Genomic DNA, 19,104 nt, shown 5'->3' on the forward strand with positions numbered 1-19,104 from the left:
CTTACTAATCGATCTTTGGAGGGTGGCTGTAGAAACTTGGAGCAGGCCTCTAAAGCAAAATCTCGATCATCTTGTGGACAGTACACCGGGAAGGATCACAGAATATCACAAATGCACGGGTCGGAACAATGCAGTACTGAATGTTATGCAGGAGAAAAATCTGATTTCTCAGATGTGCATTTTAGAAAACAATGGTTTTTATTTCACAGTAGACACTTTTTGAATTTCATACGTCTTATTCTTTCATTCCCTGTATCCTTGAATCCAAGGCCATTAATGTTCGCAGATATGTAAGTTCTTAACATTTTACATCTGAGAATACGTCTTCTTCCTGTAACCTCTAATAATTCCTATCTACCCAATCGAATGCCTTTTTATAAATTTGTAGATATTGTTTCCTTTGACAGATTATAAGACGAAACAAAAAAATGCGTTGATTCGTCCATGCTACTCGGAAGCTATCTATACAGATGTGCAAAACTTGAGAACGAAAGTAACTTCCGAGTGTTGTCTCACTGTCAAGTAATATAGTTCGGCCAAACATGGACCATATATAGAAAGAACTGCTACACTATAGTACAGAAGGTAACTGAAAGAAATACGCAATGAGACGAACATAAATGACACTTTTATCCAAGGCAATAATTACGCTGAAGTCATGTCCGACAATGCTGGCCGTACCCTCTTATGGCGAGAGGTGGGAACACGTAAGACACCCAGCAACGTTGTTTAACGTGGTACTTTTGGTAGTACAGGTGTTATGGTGTATAAAACTGTGCTATTACCCATGTGCGCTTTTTTCTGGGGTTCATTCGTCCCTGACTTCATTTTTATGGACGACAATGTGCCGCAGCATCGGACAGCGCACGTGGACGTGGTTTTGGAACAAGAAGATATTCGGCGAATGGAGTGACCTGCCCGTTCCCCCCCGTAAATCCTATCTACTACGGATCGGATGAGGTTGGGAGATGTACTGTAGTACGTACACATGCATCTAAGAGCTGTCTACCGCACTGGTGCAGGACTGTAACGTCCTACCGTGAGAATTCCTTACCAGCTCTCTGACCTCCATGGGAGCTCGTTGCAGAATATGCATCTCCGTCCGTGTTGATCACACACCCTATTAAGAACCAGTATCACCGTTTGTAACGTCAAGGAGACCAGCGTGCATCGCGGTGATTTCAGCATAATTATTTTCTTTGAATAAAAACGTCATTACTGATTGTCTGATTGTGTTAGTTTCGTCCTTACATTTTGCACACCTTGGTGCTGACTGATGAAAATAATCCGAATTTTTCGTACCAGACCTTTTAGAATATCAAAAACCCTAGTTCGTCACTCTGTTTTGTCATCTATCGGTAATATCCTTGAAGAATCTCAATGTAAAATCACTGTTTCTGCTAAATTTCTACTGAATTTTCATCCAGTGTAATTCATCTACCCTACTGTCTTCACTAGCATTATATGACGTGAACAGTGCTACTTACTCGACCGTTGATTCTTGATGAAGTATAGCTGCAGGCGCTCCTTGAACGTGTTCTCGTTGACGTAATACTCCACACGGACTCTGCAAAAAAGAAAGTTAATTGTTAGTTGCGTTTTTCGTATTTTAATGTTGCTGTGACTTAGTTAAAAATGGCTCTAAGCACTATGGGACTTAACATCTGAGGTCACCAGTCCCCTAGACTTAGAACTACTTAAACCTAACTAACATAAGAACATCACACACATCCATGCCCGAGGCAGGATTCGAACTGGCGACCGCAGCAGCAGTGCGGTTCCGGACTGAAGCGCCTAGAACCGGTCGGCCACAGCGGCCGGCTTTGCCTCAGTACAGCGTTTTTATACAGACGGTGCCAAAGAAAGCGTTAGCGAAGTTTCAGTATCGAGGAGGTAAGACAATACCTCCAGTTAACTGAAAAAAATGCTTGGTGCAATATTTTAACATTTTCCACCCTCTAGGAGCCCTTCAAAGACTGGTCCCTAACTGTTCTGTGAATAACAGCTCGATCCAGTAGACTGTGTGTCCAGAGATGGAATGATGTTCCTTTGGTATCGATCTCCTCATCGACGGGATGTTAAATCCTAACTTTTCTACCTTTCTGAAACAATAGAGCCTTTTCTTACTACATACTGTCGCTCCACTAGTGCAGCCAGTTTTCCTGAACGCTTCCCTCAGGCTGCACGGAACTGAAGAAGGCTCGGAGCAATGAGAGGCAGTACTAAACGGAACATTTTTATGGTTTTTGTATTACATCTTGTCAATTGTCAGTCACAGAGGGCAATTATCTTGGAGTATCTGTTCACAGCGATGGGACAGCTACATAAGTCTAGCACCTGTGCTAACAGATACCAGATCGTAAGAATCCTAAGAGAGTAATTTATCATTGAAGGCACCCGACTACAACAGTCTCGAACGACGAGTTCTTGGGTATTGCACCAATAATCAGTAGAAGAGCTGCGCGCTAAGTAATAATTTTTTTAAGGCAGCGCGGATGCGGCACATAAAATACTCTACGAACTGTAGTGGGAGGTGCTGCAAGAAAGACGGTCTCCAACGCGAAGAGACGTCAATATCTCTGGTACCAACATGACTTAAGAAATACTTCCTCCGACTTCTGTACGTCCAAATGACGACGCAGGCCAAATTACGGGAACTAGGAAGTGTACGGAGAAATACTGAAAATATTTCTTCTCATGCAGCATACACGAATGAAGAGGAAAACAGGTTTGACGTATGAATAATTCTGGTCCGCCATGCGCTCTCTGCCATACGTCGTGTGGTTACATACTGAGTGTAGGTGCAGTAGTCTTCAGATGGATTTAGTTAAGTATCTTGAACCATTTGTAAACAAATCGTTTTATTGGGAGAAAATCATATATTCTAAGTTATTCGCGCCTGTCGTCGTATAAACCGAGGAATGTACAAGAAAAGAGTGTATACTGTCGTGGAAATGATGAATGGATAATATAACTGTTGTTAGTATTTTTCATTGTGTATGGAGACACATCTTGTGGCCGCTACGAGAAGCACAGTCTGGTTGGCTGTATAGGTGACAGTGATTAGTGGACACTGTGAAAACCAGTCTTTGTCACTTGTGAGAGAAATACAGCTGGACCAACACATATATGCCAGATATCAGGCCACAAATTGCAATCAAGCTGTACTACATTGGGCAACGGCCTTGCTGCAGTGAATACACCAGTTCCCGCCAGATCACCGAAGTTAAGCGCTTCCGGCGTGGCCAGCACTTGGATGGGTGACCATCCCGGCCGCCATGCGCTGTTTCCGTTTTTCGGGGTGCACTCAGCCTCGTGATGCCAATTGAGGAGCTACTCAACCGAATAGTAGCTGCTACAGTCAAAGAAAACCATCGTAAAGACCGGGAGAGCGGTGTGCCGACCACACGCCCCTCCAATCTGCATCCTCAGCTGAGGATGACACGGCGGTCTGATGATCCCAATTGGCCTCTTGTGGCCTTAAGACTGAGTGCTTTATATTACATTACAATGAAGTATACTGTTGTAACAGATCCGAAACGTTTTTCTTTCTGAGTACTGAAATAATACCAGTTAGTGCATTGAATGAAGATGCAACTGAGGATGAGAAAGATGAGTACAATTAAGAATTATACAGGGCACTCGAAAACATTCCAACAAGAAATATGAGAATTACCCTATGAGATTTTAATGAAAAAAAGAGAGCTTCTGTAAAGTTTGGAAGGTAGGAGACGAGGTACTGGCAGAAGTAAAGCTGTGAGTACCGGGCGTGAGTCGTGCTTCGGTAGCTCAGTTGGTAGAGCACTTGCCCGCGAAAGGCAAAGGTCCCGAGTTCGAGTCTCGGTCGGGCACACAGTTTTAATCTGCCAGGAAGTTTCATATCAGCGCACACTCCGCTGCAGAGTGAAAATCTCATTCTGGAAACATCCCCCAGGCTGTGGCTAACCCATGTCTCCGCAATATCCTTTCTTTCAGGAGTGCTAGTTCTGCAAGGTTCGCAGGAGAGCTTCTGTAAAGTTTGGAAGGTAGGAGACGAGGTACTGGCAGAAGTAAAGCTGTGAGTACCGGGCGTGAGTCGTGCTTCGGTAGCTCAGTTGGTAGAGCACTTGCCCGCGAAAGGCAAAGGTCCCGAGTTCGAGTCTCGGTCGGGCACACAGTTTTAATCTGCCAGGAAGTTTCATATCAGCGCACACTCCGCTGCAGAGTGAAAATCAGGATATGTTCGTCCCCATAATAAGAAAACATAGCAAGCATTCCACAAAGAAAGAAAATCGATTAAAAATGATGAACTTCGGACTGTCAAAGAATATGAGAATTTGCTCCACTATGTTCCCTCACAAAGAAATTCGCTAAGGGTACACGGCGCAATCCCGATGGCAAAACTGTAAATCAGACTGACCATGTTAATGGCAGAACAAAGACACAGTACATTCATAATAGATGCCAGAATGTACAGAGGAGCAGATTGCAGCTCAGATCACTTCCTAGTGGTAGGAAAGATGAAAATCAAGACGATTTGGAATCAACAACCAAAATCAGGACCAAAAACTAAGTTCGATGTAGAACTACTGAAGGAACTGTCTGTTAAAGAAACCTACGTGACTGAAATTAATAACTGGTTTACAGCATTGCTAGAAGCTGGGGAGGAAAATAGTGTTCGGAAAGAATAAAGACAGTAGTAACAGATGCAGCAGAGAAAACATTAAGAAAAGATACTGAAGAAACGGAAATGGTTCAACGAAAAGTGTCAGACAGCGGTGGAAAAGAGGACAGAAGCCAGGATGCTGTGGGTGCTAAATATGGAGAGTGAGTACAGGAGAGAGACTGTCAACACAGTGAGAAGAGAGTGAAAAAGAGTTCTACAAACAGAGGAAGCGAAATAGCTAACTAGAGTCTTGGAATCTATAGAAGTGGAAAGCAGGAATAGAGTGTCAGTGAAGCTGTTTCAGTATACATAAAACCATTAAGAGAGGTTAGCAAAGTGAAACTTATTCATGAAAGACAAAAATCAAAACACACTAACACAGCTGGAAGAGTATTTCTCAGAAATGCTAGACAAAATTAAGCCTTACGCACAAAACATTATTCAAATGTACCAGTCTGGATTTCGATCAAACCGTTCCAAAAATGATAATCTGTTTACTCTAGGGCAGATCTTTGAGAAATACTGGGAACTGAACAAAAGCATCCACTGTCTGTTCATTGATTTCTAGCGAGCCTATGGCAGCAGCCACAGAAGTAGCCTCTACAACACACTAAGAAAATTTAAGATACCCAGCAAAATCATTAGAATGATACACCTGAGCATGGATGGCCCACAAGCAGTAGTGAAGTTCAGAGGATCCATATCCCCCAACTTCCCAATCAAAACAGGCTTACGACAGTTAGATGCTCTTTAATGTGTTCTCTTCAACCTTGCATAAGAGAAATTGGTTTGAGAGAGTAACTTACAGCTATACAATGGTCCCCAATTTGAACACAGTCAAGTAAAACTCCTGGCATACGCAGATGATAAAATCTCACTCAGTGCAACAGAAGAAGAGCTGAAGGACTTGTACAAATTTCTCAAGCACAGTGCCAGGGAAATGGGACTTTTGATAAACCAAGAAAAAACAGAATACATGGAAATAGGACGAGTCATAAACCAAGTCCACACTTTGAAATTGACCACCATTCTAGATTCATGAAAGTTCATCAGTTTAAATACCTTCGATCGCGCTTCAGCAGTAAAAATGTCATAACACTGGACATAAACGAGAGAACTGCCTCAAGCTCAAGATGTCTGTACGCTCTAAGCAGCCCACTCAAAAGTAAAGCTTTGTCAGTCACCACTAAGATAAAGGTATATAACACCATCATCTGTCCAGTAGTACTGTATGGTTCGGAAAGTTGGACGCTTACCACGAAAGAAAGAGAAAAACTGAATGTTTTCGAAAGAAAAGTGATCAGAAAAATCTGTGAATCTGTCTTGGAGAATGGCATATGGAGAGTTCGAAAGAACACTGAAATTTATCAGTTAATTAAGCAGCCGACTAACGTCCAGAAATTAAAAAGTAGGAGAATGCAATGGGCTGGGCACGTGGCTAGAATGGAAACCAACAGTTATCCTAAGAAGGCATTTGAGGGCGCTCGCCATGCAACAAGACCACCGGGTCGACCCCGCCCACGGTGGAATGGCGACGTAGACGTCGCAGCATTAGCAATGCTGCAGGGCGGAGAGAGACAGTGAGAGACAGAAGAAGATGGAAGCAGATCGTTGATGCAGCGCGTGGTCTACAAGGCCTACGATCGCTGAAAAGAAGAAGAAGAGGAGAAGAAGCAAGTCTTGGTCACTGTCTATAGTCTTCTGACTTGGAGTCGGTAAGAGTCACTCTTATATAGGAGTTTGCGATAATGTATATTGAAAACAAACGCCATATCTATTCCGATGTAGTGTCGATAGGTTCTGGCGTAACATGTGTAGCAGAAGGCTAGGATGAGAACCAAGATAGAAAGATCGTGCCTGAAGTGGCAGAGTATTTTTTGTTTACTAGATTAAACTGGCACCTTCGAGCAGAAGGTGTTTATGTTTTATTATGTTGTATGGAAACCACTAGGCAAAGGCTGTAACGTTACCGTGGAAAGAAGCAATAAGTTAGATCAGCATGCTATTCCACAAATGTATAAGGAGTCAGTAGTAAATGTGTGATTTTAGTTTAAAATTAAAATATTTACATTTCACTAAATAATTAGAAAACTTGGATGATCTGTAATCCAATTTTAAAGCGCGTGGGCTTATGGTTACTTTTATTTTTAGCTCTACGAGTAGCTCACTAAAAATAAAACTTTGTTTTTCATTATTACGATTTCGAGGCAATATATGAGACGAAGTATTGAAGAGAAGCTGTTGCCCGCCCACTAGAATCTTGTTTAATCTAAAGAAAATCCAAAATGAAAGAAGAAAGTAAACTTTGAATATTCATATTTGAGGTTTTAAGTGCAGAAAATTTTATTAATTTAAGGCCAATTAACTGATCATTATACAGGTAAAGACACATATTCGTGACATTGTAACAGCAAAATCAGATTCATTCAAATATACGTAAACAGTAGTGAGATGTGAAAGATTTGGGTTGAATGGCTGTTGAGTTTTTATTTCAGTTTCATTACGTACATAAAACCAAGGTCAGAGATTACAATAACAAGAGTGTATTGATTTTAAAATATTGATCGGCAGACGCAAAATTATCGCCGGCGCATGATAAATACGTACGCTCACGATGTAAACGTACATTGACGAGTAACAAAAGAACTCTTCAGCATTGTATGTAGTAAATCTTTACCAGTAATTAGCCCTCATAACGTATTTCTGTGGCTTCTGGGCGTGTTAGGTTTACGTTGCGCTCAATCGAAATAAAATAATAAAAAGATAATTCAACAACCTACATTTATGAGTTAATTAATAATGGTTACAGTTATTAATTATAAGGTAACTGAATTTGAATGCAACGTTTCCATTTAGCAAAAATTAAGATATAAATTGCGCCAACTGCAGGAATTAAACAGAGCAAGTTAAGTTCGCTTTATTTTCACAAAATTTTCGGTTTTTGGTCAGGGCTCATTATTTCATTCATCCTTTAATTACGAAGCAATTTATATCTTTCCATCTATAGGATTAACAAAGGAGAACATAATAAGTCCACTATATAAACGAAAATCATAAGGGTGTATTCCCTGTTTTTTAGTTTTTTTTGAGACAAGTGGATCGCTGTCATAACGACTATGAGGCGAGCGCTTTAACGGGTGTCATTACCAGGCAGCTATCAACCTGATGAAAGAGTTAGCTGAATATGTGAATGAGCAGACATTATTGATTAGCTACTTAAAGACAGAAGGCTGTGATGGTTTCATGGCCGTGGCCATAGACAGGCATGGACAGGCGTCTACCAGCTACGACGTGCTGATGGTATTTGGGCTAAGGAACGAAATTACTGTCCGCAGCTCGTGGTCGTGCGGTAGCGTTCTCGCTTCCCACGCCCGGGTTCCCGGGTTCGATTCCCGGCGGGGTCAGGGATTTTCTCTGCCTCGTGATGACTGGGTATTGTGTGATGTCCTTAGGTTAGTTAGGTTTAAGTAGGTCTAAGCTTTAGGGGACTGATGACCATAGCTGTTAAGTCCCATAGTGCTCAGAGCCATTTTTTTGAACGAAATTACTAAGCTACCTCAGGACTGTTGTTGAAGCGCTTCACATTAGGCTTGGCGAACTATGTCACTGCTAACAGAAAAGGGCCTCTAATGACCCTCACATGAAAGTTGATCCGCACTTTAGACGGTTTCCCATGAAGTTTTACATACAAGTGTTTCATCTGAAGCTTAACACTGAAATCACTGTCCTACAGCATAGCATAAACAAGTCATTCCTGAAGCCTAAATATAAGCGGCCATCCCCCTTCCTAATGGCTCGCACCAGTCTCTCCTGAAGCCTAACAGTGAAATATCTTTCATGAAGTCTTGCATGAATATGTGTCTCCTGGAGCCTAACAACGTGTTTCATATGAAGGCCTGTATTGAAAAACATGAGGTCTCTAGCTGAGGTGCATTCAATCACCCCTAACATTAGGGTCTGTCTTATAAAGATTTACACGAAGTGCCTTATTTGATGCCTGACAAAGTGTCTCTCATAGACCCATGCACCAGTAGACCTCTTTTGAAGTCCAACAGTAGAGTGTTTCGTGCTTGGACGATCTCTGACAGGTCTTCTGAAAACTTGTTATCGTATTGTACTCTGATGGAGCTTCCTTATGTTTCATATGCCAACTAGGGTCTCCCATTCGCCAATCTACTTAACTTCACGTTTCGTAACGCCTTGTTTTCGCAAACTTTAAGGCACAAAAACTTGCCAAGAAATTTCTTCTCTGAATACTTATGTCTGTTATCTGGAGTTTACTTTCTTCGTTTTCTGCAAACTTCATGTGAAGCTGTCTAGCCAACTTGGAGGATGCCTTTCACAAGCGTCACTGTTGTGCAAATACACTGATCAGCCAGAACATTATGACCACTGACCTACTATCGAAATAAACCCATCCAGGAATGGGTTTATTTCGAGGCGAGGAATGACTGCTAGTCAGGCACACGCACAGTGTATGTACAGGGTGTTTCAAAAATGACCGGTATATTTGAAACGGCAATAAAAACTAAACGAGCAGCGATAGAAATACACCGTTTGTTGCAATATGCTTGGGACAACAGTACATTTTCAGGCAGACAAACTTTCGAAATTACACTAGTTACAATTTTCAACAACAGATGGCGCTGCGGTCTGGGAAACTCTATAGTACGATATTTTCCACATATTCACCATGCGTAGCAATAATATGGCGTTGTCTCTGAATGAAATTACCCGAAACCTTTGACAACGTGTCTGGCGGAATGGCTTCACATGCAGATGAGATGTACTGCTTCAGCTGTTCAATTGTTTCTGGATTCTGGAGGTACACCTGGTCTTTCAAGTGTCCCCACAGAAAGAAGTCACAGGGGTTCATGCCTGGCGAATAGGGAGGCCAATCCACGCCGCCTTCTGTATGTTTCGGATAGCCCAAAGCAATCACACGATCATCGAAATATTCATTCAGGAAATTAAAGACGTCGGCCGTGCGATGTGGCCGGGCACCATCTTGCATAAACCACGAGGTGTTCGCAGTGTCGTCCAAGGCAGTTTGTACCGCCACAAATTCACGAAGAATGTCCAGATAGCGTGATGCAGTAATCGTTTCGGATCTGAAAATGGGCCAATGATTCCTTTGGAGGAAATGGCGGCCCAGACCAGTACTTTTTGAGGATGCAGGGACGATGGGACTGCAACATGGGGCTTTTCGGTTCCCCATATGCGCCAGTTCTGTTTATTGACGAAGCCGTCCAGGTAAAAAGAAGCTTCGTCAGTAAACCAAATGCTGCCCACATGCATATCGCCGTCATCAATCCTGTGCACTATATCGTTAGCGAATGTCTCTCGTGCAGCAATGGTAGCGGCGCTGAGGGGTTGCCGCATTTGAATTTTGTATGGATAGAGGTGTAAACTCTGGCGCATGAGACGATACGTGGACGTTGGCGTCATTCGGACCGCAGCTGCAACACGGCGAACGGAAACCCGAGGCCGCTGTTGGATCACCTGCTGCACTAGCTGCGCGTTGCCCTATGTGGGTGCCGTATGCGGTCGCCCTACCTTTCCAGCACGTTCATCCGTCACGTTCCCAGTCCGTTGAAATTTTGCAAACAGATCCTTTATTGTATCGCTTTTCGGTCCTTTGGTTACATTAAACCTCCGTTGAAAACTTTGTCTTGTTGCAACAACACTGTGTTCTAGGCGGTGGAATTCCAACACCAGAAAAATCCTCTGTTCTAAGGAATAAACCATGTTGTCTACAGCACACGTGCACGTTGTGAACAGCACACGCTTACAGCAGAAAGACGACGTACAGAATGGCGCACCCACAGACTGCGTTGTCTTCTATATCTTTCACATCACTTGCAGCGCCATCTGTTGTTGAAAATTGTAACTACTGTAATTTCGAAAGTTTGTCCGCCTGAAAATGTACTGTTGTCCCAAGCATATTGCAACAAACGGTGTATTTCTATCGCTGCTCGTTTAGGTTTTATTGCCGTTTCAAATATACCGGTCATTTTTGAAACACCCTGTAGTATCAGTGAGCGAACTTTCCGTGTGTAGAATGGGGAAGGTGCGCGATGTCTCTGTGTTTGATCGAGGGTAGATTTTAATGGCCCGGAGGCTCGGCATGACGATATCGCAAACTGCATGGCTTGTTGGGCGACCACCCTTCATTACAGATGTCAGACGTCGTAGCCCGGGAAGACTGGTCAAACAGGACACGCAGCGACTGTGGCGGAACTAACAGCAGACTGTAATGCTGGGCAGACTACAAGTCTGTGTGAACAGACAGTGCACCGAACACTGCTAATGATGGGCCTCCGCAGCCGACGACCCATGTACGCGCCAATGTTAACATCACGACATCGGCAACTAGACTGATATGAGCAGGTCATCAGCTCTGGACTTAAGCGCAGTGGCAGAACGTTGCATGCTCTGATAAATCCTGATACCTTCTTCATTATGCCACGTCGCAAGTCGAGGAGTGTGATGGAGTGGTTCTAAGAATACAGTTGCGAGTTACAATTGGTGTACTGGCGCCCAACTCGCAGGATCTCAAGCCGATCGAACACCTCTGGGATGTGATTGATCGTGATGTCACAGTTCTTAGCCGCCTCCCCGGAATTTACAGGAATTAGGTGACTTGTGTGTGCAGATGCTATGCCATCTCCTTCCAGCAACCTACCAAGGCCTCAATGCCTCCATGCCACCACGGGTCGCCGCTGTTATCCATACCATATAGGTGGACATACCGGCTGTTAGGTGGGTGATCATCAGGTTCTGGTTGATCAGTGTCTATGCGTCTCTTCATTCGCCGAACAACATACACTGGATTGCGTCCGCTGTAGCAATTAGAATGGCCTGAACTGTTTCGGCTTGGAGGCGATATTGTTCAAATGGTTCAAATGGCTCTGAGCACTATGGGACTCAACTGCTGAGGTCATTAGTCCCCTAGAACTTAGAACTAGTTAAACCTAACTAACCTAAGGACATCACACACATCCATGCCCGAGGCAGGATTCGAACCTGCGACCGTAGCGGTCTTACGGTTCCAGACTGCAGCGCCTTTAACCGCACGGCCACTTCGCCGGCCGATATTGTTCAGTCACACGTTTTCTCTCTCTGTGTTTTTGGGTGCCTGGAAGTCTCATGTCGCTTACATACTGCAAGAAATAGTTTTCTCTTTTATGGATGTAACTTACCAAAGCCAAATTAAAATGCTTGACACATTTCACAGAAGATGACTCAGCAAAAACGTGAAAATTACTTATCACGACAGCAGGACAAACTTCAGTTTACTGGACGAAGCCGGTGGTACAAATAATATAAGGGGTAGGATAGTCTGACATAACCGGCAGTTATTTGGTCCTATTATATATATTTCTAAAATCATTGGGGGAAGTGGCAACAAAACGACTATTCACGTTGGTGTGTAGAATATATGAGTCTGGCGATATACCATCTGACTTTCGGAAAAGCATCATCCACACAATTCCGAAGACGGCAAGAGCTGACAAGTGCGAGAATTATCGTACAATCAGCTTAACAGCTCATGCATCGAAGCTGCTTACAAGAATAATATACAGAAGAATGGAAAAGAAAATTGAGAATGCGCTAGGTGACGATCAGTTAGGCTTTAGAAAAAGTAAAGGGACGTGAGAGGCAATTCTGACGTTACGGCTAATAATGGAAGCAAGGGTAAAGAAAAATCAAGACACTTTCATAGGATTTGTCGACCTGGAAAAAGCGTTCGACAATATAAAATGGTGCAAGCTGTTTGAGATTCTGAAAAAAGTAGGGGTAAGCTATAGGGAGAGACGGGTCATATACAATATGTACAACAACCAAGAGGGAATAATAAGAGTGGACGATCAGGAACGAAGTGCTCGTATTAAGAAGGGTGTAAGACAAGGCTGTAGCCTTTCGCCCTTACTCTTCAATCTGAACATCGAGGAAGCAATGATGGAAATAAAAGAAAGGTTCAGGAGTGGAATTAAAATACAAGGTGAAAGGATATCAATGATACGATTCGCTGATGACATTGCTATCCTGAGTGAAAGTGAAGAAGAATTAAATGATCTGCTGAACGGAATGAACAGTCTAATGAGTACACAGTATGGTTTGAGAGTAAATCGGAGAAAGACGAAGGTAATGAGAAGTAGTAGAAATGAGAACAGCGAGAAACTTAACATCAGGATTGATGGTCACGAAGTCAATGAAGTTAAGGAATTCTGCTACCTAGGCAGTAAAATAAACAATGACGGACGGAGCAAGGAGGACATCAAAAGCAGACTCGCTATGGCGAAAAAGGCATTTCTGGCCAAGAGAAGTCTACTAATATCAAATACCGGCCTTAATTTGAGGAAGAAATTTCTGAGGATGTACGTCTGGAGTACAGTATTGTATGGTAGTGAAACATGGACTGTGGGAAAACCGGAACAGAAGAGAATCGAAGCATTTGAGATGTGGTGCTATAGACGAATGTTGAAAATTAGGTGGACTGATAAGGTAAGGAATGAGGAGGTTCTACGCAGAATCGGAGAGGAAAGGAATATGTGGAAAACACTGATAAGGAGAAGGGACAGGATGATAGGACATCTGCTACGACATGAGGGAATGACTTCCATGGTACTAGAGGGAGCTGTAGAGGGCAAAAACTGTAGAGGAAGACAGAGATTGGAATACGTCAAGCAAATAATTGAGGACGTAGGTTGCAAGTGCTACTCTGAGATGAAGAGGTTAGCACAGGAAAGGAATTCGTGGCGGGCCGCATCAAACCAGTCAGTAGACTGATGACAAATATATATATATATATATATATATATATATATATATATATATATATATATATATATATATATATATATATATATCTCCAATTACAACATCGAAAAGTGTATATTCTGCTTTGAACTAATCGAACATAGTCGCCGAGCTGAGGGTCTAAAAATAGATTCAAACATAACTTCAAAGCTAAAATTAATGTAACATATGTACTGACATCTGTGGAATATGCACTCTTGACTATACGACCAATAACCATTCATGAATGATTAACTTTGAAATGCTGTTACATTATGAGAACTGACATTTTTCTTGTGATATTTGCCACAGTAAACACTTTTCCTGAGAATATGTATAAAGGAGACTCTTTGGATTCCAAAGTTTATACTGTTGTCAAATAGTCAGTCCGCGTGGGGAAGACTTCGGCGTTGAGGGTTGGCTGAAGCGGGTGTGTGTTGCTTGTATAGAGACATGATTTCGGAGTGTTGTTACTGCAACTCGGTATATATTAAAGAGGATAATTTATAGCGCGCGTTAGCATTCCAGAAAATGGGGTGTTGTGCTTAGGGAACATTTTGCGTTTTGATTTTTAACACTCATAACTCGCATTTTTTAACTGTTTGGTACTGTTGCTTCTTTACCCCTTTCTCTTTAAAAATACTGAAGTAAATTTGAACAGTAACACAGTCTTGCTCAGATTTTTCTAATGTCGTTACTTAATATATAGTTCAATCTAAACTATTTTCAAATTATTCGACACTGAGCGTCCATATCCCACTTGTTAATCAACAGTTAAAAAAAAAAGTAGCAATTCGGACTCGCATTACGGAAAGCAAGCTTCGATTATTACGTGCATTCCGCTCCGCAAGCTGCATTTTTGTAATGGTAAAACAGCGTATTTTATTCCAGCATATTCCACTGAAATGCAGTTGCATCGCAACCGCCTGTTTATCCGTTGTCGCACAGGTAAGCCAAGTTACTATTAGTGCCAGAATTAACCATTGTGCAGTTAGGAAAAAGTGATCGTGTACACAGATGACATTCAGTGAAACAATAATTGGTTTGAAATACATTTTGATATGGTTGCGAAAATGTGTTCTGCGCTGGAAATCTGAATCTAGCGATTACGTATCAAGTTTATAAAGCAACCCTGTATTCACATATGGTAGTTCAGATGCGTATTCTTCACTTCATTTGCAGTACAAGTAATGGTTACATACAACAACTAGTGTGCATAAAAATACTGCAAGCACACAGTCAAGTAAAAGTCCGAAAGTTTCACTGAGAGGCAGAAGTAAAAACTGTCTTTTAAAAAGTTAACACAGTTAAAAAGTTACACTGATTATTAGAGTTGAAAAGTTACACAAGTAGTTTCAACTCACTTGAAAAATTACAGCTTTCTTCAGCTGCTGTGGGAAACTACAAAAGAAGAACGTTGAGAGAAGCATTGACTGCGAATGGCACATCACTTGTGATGATTATTATGTGATTATTATTATGATTGTATTGATTATTGATTATTATTGTGATATTATTGTGATTATTATTGTACGATATGTACGCCGTGGATCAGGCTGCTCATTCATATGGAAATGCTCTGGTTGAAACGAGAGCCCAAAATAATCCTAACAAATGATTGTCCGACAGATGTTTCACAAATTGATGCTGCCTAACAGCTTATTATTTGCACTCTCCATTGAAAGTGTTTTTCTCTTTTGCTTATCTTCTGTAGAATATTGTCATCGGAAATTTACGCTAGACGTGCGTGCTCGTATTGGGCAACAATCGGAGAGGGTTCGGGCCCTACAGTGAGAGGTAAGTGAAGACGAGCCACATGAACAGCGAGTATGTTGAAACGAGCGCAGCTCACACAGCACCGCCGCACAAACCCAGTACTCTAGTATCACCATGTTGCAAAGAGTGTGTTGTTAAGAAGAGCGATGCAATGTCCCTTCAGAAGTGCATGCATTTCCGAAGGAACAGGCACTGTGGGCATATGCCAGGATTCTTCAACAAAGCAGGCAGCTTACAAAACCTTTGTTCGACCAATAGCTGAGTAGTGCTCGTCAGTACGGGATCTGTACCACAGACGGTAGACAGCGGAAACAGAGAACATTCGTAGAAGATTATCACGTTTCGTTACAGTTTCGATTAGCAACCGCGAAAGCGTCACGGTTATGATAAACCATCTCCATTGGCAGAGGCTGCAAGAGAGTCGTTCTACAACGTGAGATGATCTACTATTAACGTTCGAAGAACGTTAGAACCTGGACGGACCAATCTATGTATTACTTCCACCTATGCCTATTTCTCGAAAACACCACGAAGGTAAAATTAGAAGGATTCGAGCCCACGCGGAGGCTTACCGGCAATCCTTGTTCCTTCGAATCAGGGAAGAGAGGAATGGTACACAGAATAACCTTTACCACACACAGCGCGGTAGCTTACGGAGTGTAGATGCAGATGCAGAGCGTGTGAGACGGACCAATAACGCCCACGCAAAGATTCCAGTACGGACTTCAGCTCATCCTCAACCTACTGCTGCTCCAGCCTCTTTTCCCCCCGCCCTCGGCTGAACAGGCAGGTGGAGGAGGCAGCCGCCCCATTGGTTTAAATACAGCTTACATCCGCAATATCTCGACAACACGAGAAAATGGTGCGTATCACACCCGTCGAAATGTCGTTGCATTTCAACATTGCCTTGTCGCTGGAAGTTTTTCCTCGCCATTCATTCACTCTGAGAAATAACGAAACAAAAGAAAAAGTCTGACACACCACGAAGGAATTATTCGAATGGGTCGGAAATCGGTAGGCATGATGTAAACATAAAGACTAAAAAATGATTACAGTTTCAGAAAAGTTTGATGATTTATTGAACAGGAACAGCTTTACAAATTGAGCAAATGAATAACGCGTTGGTCCACCTCTCACCCTTACAGAAGCATTGGCACTGATGTTGACAGAGTTGTGTGATGTCCTCCTGCGCGATGTTGTGCCAAATTCGGTCCAATTGGCGCGTGAGTGCGTCAAAATTCCGAGCGGGTTGGACGGCCCTACCAAAATGCATCAAACGTTCTCAGCTGATGAGAGATCCGGCCACCTAGCTCGCCAAAGCAGGGTCTGACATGTACGAAGACAAGCAGCAAAAACTCTCGCCGTGTGTAGGCTGGCATTTTCTTGCTGAAGCGTAAGTCCAGGATGGCTTACTCATGAAGGGCAACAACACCGTGCGTACAATGTTGTCGACGTACCGCTGTGCTGTATGAATGCGGCGGATGGCAACCATAGGGGTCCTGCTATGAAATGAGATGGCACCCCAGACCATCTGTCCTGTCTGACGGCCGTATGGCGGGAGACAATCAGGTAGCTATCCCAGCGCTGTCCGAGACGCCTACGAACAATTCTTCCTTGGTCATACGACCTCATTCGAAACAGGACTCATGAAAATCGCCTAGGAGAACGCCCGACAACTCCATCAATCAATGCCAATCCGAATATCTGCAACCTGTTATTGACTTGCTCAATTTGTGAAGCTCATTCTCTTGAATTAATCATCCAAGTCTTCTGAAACTGTAATTATTTGTTTGTCTGTACGTGTGTATCACATTTGCGTCCTATTCGGATAATTCTTTCATGGTGTGTCTTTGCTTTGTCTTAGAGTATATTACAGTCCACTACAAAACTGCCCGGGGTACCAGTTTGCATTCTAGACGGCAGCAGTAATTTCCAGACGCGGATGAGAAAGGGTGGGGAGAAGGGAAGAGGTCGGCAGCGGGTATCAGCGAATAGCGAGCCACGCAGCCGGGCCGGCCGTAAACACAGCCTCGACCACTCAGCGCCTGTCCTCCGGCATCCGGCGTCCGACGTCCGGCAGCCTCGTAAGGCCGTGGCCGGCTGGCGGCGTCGTAAAGGCCGACGTGACGTGCCGTGACGTCACACAGTGGCAGCCTCTGTTTACGAGGCGCTTGTCACGGAAGACGCTCGGGCGGCAGCTCCAGACTGCGAAGGACACAGATTTTGCTGGCATTGCCTCTACATACACGGAGGACAACACAGTCCTGCAAATAGTTTAGCTGATATACAGCCTTTTAACTAGATATGAGCAAGCCATTGTGCAGTACGTGATGGAGGGTTTTTTGTACCACTACGTACTACAAATAATTAATTTATACAACACACGAAGTGTAAAAGTAAGAACAGAACATATGGAGACAGAAGGAATTAAAACTGGTAGGGGCATTAAACAAGGCTGTTGTCACCGGAATTATTTAGTTTTTATTTAGATGATTTAATTAACAACTACTTAGAACAAAAATTTGGTGTGGCAATAGGTGGAAGGATAATAATGCCTATAAGATTTGCTGACGGCATTCTGATAAGTGAAAACGAATAGACAACAATACCGTAAAACAGGCCAACTTGGTTACTGAAATATTACTTTGTGACAACAGCACGATCCAGGTTTTCACTCTTAAATACTGTAACTCTGATCGACATTCAACACACACCTCTACTGCAGTGTGATCTTGCGTAGGAAGACGAAGGCTACAAGTACGTCAACCGCAATTGAGCTAATAAGAAAGACATTTTATTGTAAGGTAAAAAAACGTGTTTGTAGATTTCTTGGAATTTTTTTGCTACTGCCGATAACTTTGAAGAGGTAACTGTACGTAAAACTTTTCTCCGTTATGAATGTGAAACACTGCGACTGTGATGAATGAAGCTTTTCAGAAATTTCTGCATCCAATCACCTTTTGTAATTCTTCAATTTTTCATTACCATGACCGGTTTAGAATCGCCTAGCAATTCATCATGAGATGGTACAGATTTATTGCATATTTGGTCACTATGGGAGACGTGTAACTGCGGAAAGACGTAAAAACGAATCATGTAATTTTTGTAGCACGCAACAAGCCTTGGGAGGGGTAACAACTACCATGTGCTTTACAAAATGCAAATAAACCAAATGGAAGGCTACAAACGTGCAACAAGTGTGTACCGTTTGATGAAGAATCGCTAGGCTATTCGATACTGAACACGGTGAATAAAAGTTGCATAATTACGAAAGGCGACTCATTGCAGCAATTTCTGGAAGCCTTTAAGTGAAAGCAAATTGGTACGAATAAATTACATGAGCAAACTGTTCTGTGTAAGAGTTAAGATTTGTGATTGGTTTTTCATCAACTGGACAGCGATGAAAATCATTTCCGTAGATTATAGGGGTTACTTAAGGACAGTACACATACACGTAGAAACAAAGGCGACAATTGAAACTGTGGAAAACAAATCTCATTAATGAAATTGGGAACATTTGTGAATGGCACAGTAACAACAGACAAACATTTTTTTCGCATTGTAACATTGTTTGAAAATGTAAAAGTCGGTTGCACAGAATATTTTATTAAATATTTCATGACTTTGTTTTCTGTCATACACTCAGCTTGTAAGTAAGTGTCTAATAGTTTTGACTAATTACCTTGCTTAAAGACAATTATGTTAAATATAAGGGTTGTGACCCGTCTTTTTTCATGTAAGGTTCCACTGAACAGATGCGTAAATAAGCACACCGAAGAGCCAGAGAAACTGGTAGACTTGCCTAATAATGTGTAGGGCCCACGCGAGCACCCAGAAGTGCCGCAAACGACTTGGCATGGACTCGTCTAATGTCTGAAGTA

The 19,104-nt window shown here is 42.6% G+C and overlaps 1 protein-coding gene across 1 annotated transcript in view; it reads right to left on the reverse strand.

The window, feature by feature from the left end:
• Positions 1-19,104, reverse strand: part of LOC126238016 (potassium channel subfamily T member 2) — a 1,051,128-nt gene that overhangs the window by 682,497 nt on the left and 349,527 nt on the right. Inside the window, exon 2 of the mRNA XM_049947763.1 lies at positions 1,488-1,567. Within this exon, the coding sequence (XP_049803720.1) occupies positions 1,488-1,567 (80 nt within the window). The remainder of the gene's footprint in view (positions 1-1,487; positions 1,568-19,104) is intronic.

This window comes from Schistocerca nitens, chromosome 1 (genome assembly GCF_023898315.1).
Source record: "Schistocerca nitens isolate TAMUIC-IGC-003100 chromosome 1, iqSchNite1.1, whole genome shotgun sequence".
Taxonomy (NCBI): domain Eukaryota; kingdom Metazoa; phylum Arthropoda; class Insecta; order Orthoptera; family Acrididae; genus Schistocerca; species Schistocerca nitens.